At 41.2% G+C, this 9,639-nt stretch overlaps 1 protein-coding gene across 1 annotated transcript; it reads right to left on the bottom strand.

Annotated features, from left to right (window-relative positions):
- Positions 1-235: 235 nt before the first annotated feature.
- Vmn1r48 (vomeronasal 1 receptor 48) lies at positions 236-1,144 on the bottom strand. Its single transcript, NM_053218.1, has one exon. The coding sequence runs from the start codon at positions 1,142-1,144 to the stop codon at positions 236-238; it is 909 nt and encodes a 302-aa protein (NP_444448.1).
- Positions 1,145-9,639: the final 8,495 nt, after the last annotated feature.

Below are 9,639 nucleotides of genomic sequence, written 5' to 3' on the forward strand. Positions count from 1 at the left end.
TCCGGACGGTGGCTGGCTGTCCCCGGCCCACAAAGGGTGCTGCCTCAGCGCCTCTGTGCTTCCGCCTGTTCCAGAAGCTGTCAGGTTCTCTGGCGCACCCTCTCACCTGTTCAGACTAATTTCCTAAGTTCGGCGGGTCCCGGACCAAGATGGCGACCACTGCTGCTGTGGCTTAGGCCGCTGTTATTAGCTCTTCTTAAAGAATCTTGATATTCAAAGAAGATTCAAACATTTATCACCCTCTCAAAATATTAACTATATGTTTTTCAGTGCTTATAAACACAAAAGGGCTGACTGTGGCATAGATGTGCATCACAAAGATATGGATAGAGTAAGATGTTGGATCATCCAGGAACATAGTTCTTGAGCAGGAGACAATGCTGTCAAAGATGGACATCAGCACAAAGAAGGTCATGAGCATCAGGATGGTCTGGGTGGCCCTTTGCTCTGCGGATGCTTTGAGGGAAAGACTGGTACCCTGAAGATTCTGGGCCTGTTTCCTGTGCATGTACAAGAGGGCCACCATGTATGAAGTTGAGAGGACCATGAGACCAATAAGAAAGACTTCCCTGAGGACCAGCAGTGTAGAATATATGCTTTGCATGAGGTAACTCAAGGGTAGAAGAGAGCAGGACTGAGAAACATAAAGAAAGTCATTCATGGTCAAATTGGGGGTGGCAGTGATGGATATAAGGAGGTGACTGCTAATTGACATATAGAGGACACTCAGGAAAATAATGGCACAGGAGATGTTATGAGAAGATTTGCGCTTGAACTTAGCTAAACAGTAGCTTCTGGGACTGAGGATTATGGCCTGGAGGACACTCAACATGCTGGTGGTACAAAGGGAGAGACCCCTCAAACTTCTGTACAGGTAGACAAGAAATTTACATATGATGTCATTCCATCCCCTCCAAGAAATAAAAATGTCTGTGGCTATGACCGCTGCAACCAGTAGCATCAGTAGGTGGATTAGGGACAAGAGACCAATGGGCAGGTCAGTGAGTCTGGGCCTGTGCCCACGAAAGAACTTGATGATATGGAAGAGAAGAAGGAAACTGTTGCCTGAGATCCCAATGCCAATTTCAGAGAAAAAGGTGTTCCTTATGTTAGAATGAGTGTGTAGTCTGCTGTTCTCATTCATCGCAAGTGAGAACAGTGGCTAAGGAGACAAGAACAATATCTCACCCATCCTCCTTGGTAACTCTACTTCCCTCACCATAATCCACTGAGGACCTCAACTCCACCTCACACCCCACAGATCATCTTACCCTTCCTAAGTTGAGCGATGGCTGTATCCTGTATCCTGTGGTGGCTGCATCAGTGTGTGAGCTCCTTCAATATTAAATACTGCATGTATCATAGATTATATCTTTTCTTATTTAGCATGTGTGGGTTTTTGTGGAGCAGAAACAGCATCTAACTTGGTAATCATACACAACACCTTCACTGTGAGCAACATTACAGACAGAGTTTTACTATTTTGGGTGAGTTTGAATGAGGAGTATTGTGTGAAAGAAACAAGTCCTTCCCAATGAAAGAGGTCCTGTGGGTTGGGTAGGCACTTATTCTATTTGGGGCTATTTTTTCTCAATATACTATAAAACCAAATTTCTTAGTATATTTATATATCAAATGTTGGGAATTGTGATCTGTGAATCCAGATGTTTTGCCTTCCATCCACAATCAGCAATTTTAACCAAGTGTGACCCAGAATACTCTGAGGCTGAACTCCAGTCACCTCTTCCTGAACATATATGCAGCTGTGTGCTTGTGTCAGGTGGACACTAGGTATTCAAGAGCATGCTGTTTACACACCAAACATGGCAGTGTTCCAGTACAAGATGGTCTCTGTAGATATTTCACCTGCTCTTCTTCTCATGAGTTGCCTGGCGTTTGTGTTCTGGGAGAGATTAGGCAATATATAATGATTGGTGAGCTCCATCCCTGTTTGGAACAGAAGATAAAAGATAAGTGAATTCCAAAACAGAAGAACATTGGAGTGGATTCCTTTCCAGAGAACTCGGGTGGAAAATTCAGTCTTTGAGTGATACTCTGTATACTTCACTTCACCTTCTATATTTCTAATCTCAATCTAGAACTGCCTCCAAGAGAAGAGCAAATTGGGCAATATCTGCAGGAGATTACTCCATGTCTTCCTTCAGGATGTGAGGTCCAGAGGAAATAGAATTACCATTAAAAGAGTTTGGGTTACACTTATTACAGAATTAAAGCAAAATGGTAAAACTCAGTCTAGAAAGACAGGCTCTGTAGGAGTCTATATTCCCTCTTTCCATAATTGATGGTTGATATTTCTCCAGAATCCTGACATGTCAACTACAAGCTTATATTCATCAATATGCTACATATGCTGCAGAAATATTACAGCTTCGTGATTAGACACTGACTCACGAAAACACCATGACCAAACTCATGTTGGGTAGGAAAGTCTTTATTGCATGTTACTGCTAATGATGCATCATCCAGGGTAGTTGGGGGAAGAACTTAAGACAGAGACTTATAGTCAGTAACTGATGCACAGTCATGGAGGTGTGCTATTCACTGGCTTTTTACTTCATGGCTTTACTTGTCTCTATTCTTAAGTAACTACCAGACTGGGGCCTACACTCACACTGAGTTGGGCCTTCTCTCATGGACCATGAATCAAGAAAATTCACCACAAATATGCCCACAGGTCAATCTTGTGGAGGAATTCTCTGAACTGACATTACCTTCCCTTTTTCTAACTGATTTACCTTGTGTCATAGCAAACAAAAAACAAACAAACTAAAAGAGCTGGCACAGCTGACCCCTTGTCAGGTTGACACCCACACACACACACACACACACACAAAAACCCATTACTTATACTATAATCTTGTCCCTTCTTGTTCCCAAGATATCACACTAATATCAACATTTTAGTATAAAAATTCCATGTACTTTAAACGTTCTATTTTCTATAAATCTTCAAATCTCCCTCAACATACAAAACCTCTCTAAAATTTTCAGTCTCTAAAATATCCAGTTTCTCTTACATTTTCAAAGTATTTGTAAAATATATATAGTCTCTTTAAAATTCCAAAGTCTCCATAAAACTCCAAAATACCTTTTAAATTTCAAAGTATCTTAATTCTTGGCCCCTGAAACATAAATAATAACTTAAATATTTTCTTTTTCTGAAAAGGAAGAACCAATTTCTGTCTTCATTAGACCTTCTGTTGCTTTGATAAAATACCATGATGAAAAACAAGTTGAGAAGAAAGGATTATTTTACCATATAGTTTGTAGGTCTTCATTCAGAGAAGCTGGGGACAAACCTCAAGACAGGGGCCTGGAGGCAGGAAGTGAGGGAGAAGCCATGGTGTAGTGTTGTGTACCTCATTGCCCCTTTAGCTTGCTCTAGCTACTTTCTCATGGTACCTAGGACCACCAGCCCATGTGTGGAAATGTCCACAGTTGGTTGAGACATATCATATCAAATCAATCAACTATCAAGAAAATGTACCAGGGGCCAGTCTCCTGTCAGCATTTTCTCAGTTGAGTTTCCCTCTTCTAAAATAACTCTAGCTTGTGTCAAATTAACATGAAACTATGTAGCACAGACACCAAGTATATGGGGCAGGTAATTTTATAAACAAAGTCCTGTTACAGAGTAAAAATTTATCACTGGAAGTTAAGGGTGTGAGTGAAATCATTTTATACTAATTTAGAACATGAGATGTCTTAATGTAAGGTATTAGAGAAAGGTAAAGGGGATATAATTCACCAGTACAGGGTACTGGTTAAGGCATTAGACCTGAGGCAGTTAGTTAGTGAAAACATTTAACAGAGCTGATACCCTGAAACAAAAATTCTGTAGCATTTTTAGAAAAGGTTAATCCTCTATAAAATTATGGATCATGTATTCTAGATAGGTCTCTCTCTCTCTCTCTCTCTCTCTCTCTCTCTTTCTCTCTCTCTCTCTCTCTCTCTCTCTCACACACACACACACACACACACACACACATATGTATATGTATGTGTATGTATATATATATATATAAGGGATGATGCTTAATTGTTTCCATTTAATTGTGAAGTTCTTTATAAAACTTATGGGTTTGTTTTCCAAATCCCAGTCATAAGAATCAGAACATAGTAGGGAGTAGAATGATATACTTCTGTTTCCCAATGGACAAGGAAACTGGCAGTTGCTTTCTGGGACAAATGCCACAGGAAGCTCACACTCTGAATTTCATTTTGTGATTTGTGTGCACTGAGAGGCAGGTGAATGTTTTAAACACACCCGTGGAGCTTAAAATAGTAGCTGGCATCATGTGCATGTTGGCACCAGCTGATTAAGAAGTATGAGAATTCTAAAATGCTTTCTCTCATGATGTTTCTGGAAATGTACAATTTTATATAATTACATTGAACCAGTCAGAAAATAAAATAAAAGAGTAAATAAAAGAGGAAAGTTAATGAGAAGCAGGAACAAACAAGAAAGAAAATAAAGAGAAAGGAACTTGATCTTTATGAAGATGTTACCTCATCAGACCAACCAGGCAGTGTGATGTCAGCTCTGAAGAGTGGGTCCAGGTTGTGCAAGTGTCAGGGTCACTTCAGAAACCTCAGCCCTGCAAACCTGAAGCTCTTAGGAAAGTCAGGCATGAACAGAGGGTGTGACTCCTCAGCGATATTCTCAACATCATTGCTTCAGGGGTTGTGGCTTTGAAATCACCTAGAAACCTTGTCTTTCTAGAAGTGGAATTCCACAGGAGCAAAGAGAAAACTTACAGTGATGTGATTGCTTGCCATCATAACACCTCTTTACTAGGAAAGAAACAGATAACATTTCTCTAGTCATTCTGTTTCCTCCAAATTTCACTGACCATACAATTCTACATCATTTTATATCATAAAAATCATGGCTGAGCAATGGTGGCAGACACCTTAATTCTAACACTTCTAAGGCAGAGGTTTGCGGATGTTTGAGTTCAAGGCCAAACTGGTCTACAGAGTGAGTTCCAGAACAGCCAGGGGTACACAGAGAAACCTTGTCTTGAAAAATTAAACAAGAAAAAGAATCGGTAAGGCATGCGGATTCTAGACAGATATATAATTTCTAAAGAAAGCCCGTTGGTGAGGATGAACCCTCCTCAGATACAAGCCACAAGGAATTCTCTACCCTGTCCCCTCCCAGCTGAACCTCAGCAGCTCACACCTTCCTGGCTTAGCATGGGTTAGGAAACCAGGAGAGAAGACCCACAATCTGTGATCTGCAGAATTAAGTGATTCTCATCTAACAGAGCTGCAGAAGGGAGTAAGCTGTGACAGGCCTGGGATCATTTGTTGTACCATGTACTCTGATTGAATTTTGCACAATGTAACAAAACAGGCTGCTTTCAAGAGACAGGAAATTCTGTACATAATGTACATAAAGGTCACTTATTTCTGAAACATGTCCCCTTAGAAGAGACTGCGAAGTGAGTAATGAAAGGAAAGGAAGACATTTGGGCAGATTACAAAAGCAATCACTTATGGAAGAAGAAATGACAAAGAGGAACCTGAGCAGTCCTCACTTAAAGTCAATTGCAAAGGCCATGGCTGCTCAAGGCAGAAAAGTAGAAACTTCCTGTACCGCCTGAATAAAGGAAGCCCTGACGTTAGTCTTTGTGTCATTCCACGGTTACCCATGGAAAATCATGACCCATAGGATCATCAACTCAAGTGGTTTGGTAGGTGACATTGGTCCATTGGGCTAAGGGAGGGCAACTGTTTCTGAAAGAATGTGTTAAGAATTGCATTTTTAAATCTTAAAGCCTTTGTAGCTGTGTCTTTTTGCTCAGACTGGCAGTGAGAATGCTACCAGGTGTTTCTAAATAAACCCCCAAAACCAGTAGGAATGGATACCTTGGAGGTGCAGAAGGACAGACTCCAGTAATCAGAATGGCTTCTGCACAGTGCTGCTTCCCTCATCACCCAGGGATGACTCCTGAGAGGCTCGGCCTTGCTGCTAAGCAGCTGTGACCTCTCTACAAGTGCATTTGTATTATCAGAAAGTTATAAAGCATATTTATTCAACGACTAGAACACAGGAATGAATAATGGACACAAATATCGTGTCCTTTAGTACCATACTCACTGTTTATTAACAGTCTATGTCCTGTAACTTCATCACCACGGTGACTCAGGTGACCACGCTTACCAGGCAGAATGAGGATAGTGGATGACATAATTCGTGAAGTTAAACAGGGAATGAAAAGACTCTTAAGAAAATTCCAGTCTATAAAGACCAGCAAGGAGCCCTCTCTTAGTAACCTCATCCTCAAGTGTTAGGTAAGGTTTGAACATAGAACCTATTTCCCTTTCAAAGTCTTTTAGAACGTCTAAGTATTCCCCCTATAGCAGCCAGTATATCAATATTCATTTTATGGCATATAATTAAGAGAAGCAAAATTAAGTATACTTGTTTAAATTTGAAATTAAAACACCAGTATTTTTCAGGGTGTATACAAAGGATCACTTCTGAAAACCTTTAATGATCACACCATCTATATGATAAAATAAATTTGTAGTTAGGTCAGAAAAAGAAATTGAAATTAAAATTAACTGGTATGTTATAAAATTTAAGTAACTTTAGGACCTTAAGGAAATGAATATCCCAGAAAGAAAATGCACTTGATGCAGCATCCTGTACCCTGTACTGAGGGCCTTCAGACTCAGTTTCCCCATGGCAGAGGCTGAAACTCCCCCTGCAACTCCAGAGCTTCTCCTCCCACAGCCTGCCTGGGTCCCAGCCACCTTCTGGTTCTGTGCTTACTCAGGGCACTTACTCAGATGGAAGGGGTGGGGCAGGTGGAGTCTGAGCTAAGGAGATCCTGCACAGGCTTAGGTGAAGGGAGCCTTTAAAGAATCTCTGCAGCCTGCAATTTTAGTGACTGTCAGTGACAAGTTCCCACTGGAGAGCAGGGGCATGTGGGATCCCACTGGAACATGTTATCTGTTGAGGTGACTCTGTTGGATAACATACATCCTAGGAGACCTGGGCCCAAACTTTTCTCTGAAGTTTTTGTTACACCTGCCAGTTTGATCAGAACACAATGTAGTCAACACTAACTTGCTAATTTTCTCCTCAGGCAAAGTGAGTACAAACTAAACTTCTACTGCATAATTCATCTGCTTACCTCCGAGACTCCTGGTGCCTTCCTTGAACTTCTATGTTTCTGATTAAATCTACACAGTCAGTGATGGGATGCTTGATCCAGGTTCCTTCAAGACATGGAGAACCTGTTTCCAAGAAATTTTGGTTCTGTACCCTATGAATTCCAGATTTCCAGCGCTTAGTAAACAGTAAAAATGAAATTAAAGAAAATACAGAAGTAAAGTAAGACTTGGGTGATTGTGGCTGTGCAACCATAGGCAGCTTGAACATAACTGTGCCCGAGGCCAACGCTGAACTGGATTCTTCTCCTCATGAAAAGTTGTTAGATTTTCACAAAGGCATTTTCTGCATCTATTGACATCATCCCTTTGTTTCTCTCTTAGAGCTCTGTATTTTTCTCTCTTTTGATTCTATCTCTGTCCACTAAACTAAGACATCCTGGGGAGCATGTCCCAGACACTGATATCTTATAGAAATTAGTGTGTAACCACTCTTCTACATTACTTGTTTTTTTTTTAATTAGGTATTTTCCTCATTTACATTTCCAATGCTATCCCAAAAGTTCCCCATACCCTCCCACCCACCCACCCCCATTTTTTGGCCATGGCATTCCCCTGTACTGGGGCATATAAAGTTTGCAAGTCCAATGGGGCTCTCTTTCCAGTGATGGCCAACCAGGCCATCTTTTGATACATATATAGCTAGAGTCAAGAGCTCCGGGGTACTGCTTAGTTCATAATGTTGATCCACCTATAGGGTTGCAGTTCTCTTTAGCTCTTTGGGTACTTTCTCTAGCTCCTCCATTGGAGGTCCTGTGATTCATCCAATAGCTGACTGTGAGCATCCACTTCTGTGTTTGCTAGGCCCCGGCATAGTCTAACAAGAGACAGCTATATCTGGGTCCTTTCACCAAAATCTTGCTAGTGTATGTAATGGTGTCAGCATTTGGAAGCTGATTATGGGATGTATCCCTGGATATGGCAGTATCTAGATGGTCTCTCCTTTTGTCACCTCTCCAAACTTTGTCTCTGTAACTCCTTCCATGGGTGATTGTTTCCAATTCTAAGAATGAGCAAAGTGTTCACACTTTGGTCTTCGTTCTTCTTCAGTGTCATATGTTTTACATATTGTACATTATATCTCGCTATACAAAGATTCTGGGTTAATATCCACTTATCAGTGAGTAGATTTCATTTGAGTTCTTTTGTGATTGGGTTACCTCACTCAGGATGATGCCCTCCAGGTCCATCCATTTGGCTAGGAATTTCATAAATTCATTTTTTTTAATAGCTGAGTAGTACTCCATTGTGTAAATGTACCACATTTTTTGTATCCATTCCTCTGTTGAGGGACATCTGGGTTCTTTCCAGCTTCTGGCTATTATAAATAAGGATGCTATGAACATAGTGGAGCATGTGTCCTACTTACCGGTTGGGACATCTTCTGGATATATGCCCAGGAGAGGTATTTCTGGATCCTCCGGTAGTACTGTGTCCAATTTTCAGAGGAACCGCCAGACTGATTTCCAGAGTGGTTGTATAAGCTTGCAATCCCACCAACAATGGAGGAGTGTTCCTCTTTCTCCACATCCTCGCCAGCATCTGCTGTCACCTGAATTTTTGATCTTAGCCATTCTGACTGGTGTGAGGTGGAATCTCAGGGTTGTTTTGATTTGTATTTCCCTGATGACTAAGGATGTTGAACATTTTTTCAGGTGCTTCTCTTAGATTACTTGTTAAGGGGCAGAACTCCATGATAGATATCCTGGGGTTCAGGTCTTAGACATTGACATCTTATAGAAATTAGTGTGCAGCCACTATTCTACAGTACTTGTTCAGGGCCAAAGGTCTGTGATAGATCAGAATGGATGCTAAGCCTGGCCTTGTTATATATTGATGTAGTCATGAACATTGTCAGCATCAAAGAACCTTTGTTCCTCGTTTGTCAAACTGGCATGGAAGTGTTTACTTCCCAGGGTGTTGAGGAAGTACTAGAGAGTAGTAATTTTGTACACAGAGAGTGCTTCCTAAGCTTGTCAGAAGATAGACTGTGTATTCTCACCAGAGGACACCCTTCAGGAAGCTTATGTGCTTGGCCCATGGTGGCCACCAAAAACATATGTCTGTGAGTGTGGATCTTGTCACTCTAGTCAAAATGGATAACCATATACCAGCTACTGTGATAAGGTTAAAGTAGCTGTGGTGGTTCTGGGCCTTGAGAACTCTGCAGCTAACTTTTGGTTTACCCTCCTTCCTCTGCCTTTGCAGAGCAGTCTTGAGTAAGACTTTGAAATAGAAACAGAGGATTCTGGTCCATGGTGGCCTGGAGAGCACCATAGCAGGCCACACTGCCCATGTGCGAGAATTTTATTTCATAGTCACTAGTGAAATATCACCAAGCATTGCTCTCTTTTCATTTTTGTTTGTTTTGGTTTTGTTTTGTTTTGTGCTCAGCCTGTGGTGACAAAATTCTAAGCCCAGAAAAAGCAGCAA

Source organism: Mus musculus, chromosome 6, assembly GCF_000001635.26.
Source record: "Mus musculus strain C57BL/6J chromosome 6, GRCm38.p6 C57BL/6J".
NCBI lineage: Eukaryota > Metazoa > Chordata > Mammalia > Rodentia > Muridae > Mus > Mus musculus.

Excerpts from the sequence above, each read along its gene's own strand:
- Vmn1r48 (NM_053218.1), bottom strand. The coding sequence starts at position 1,144 with ATGAATGAGAACAGCAGACTACACACTCATTCTAACATAAGGAACACC.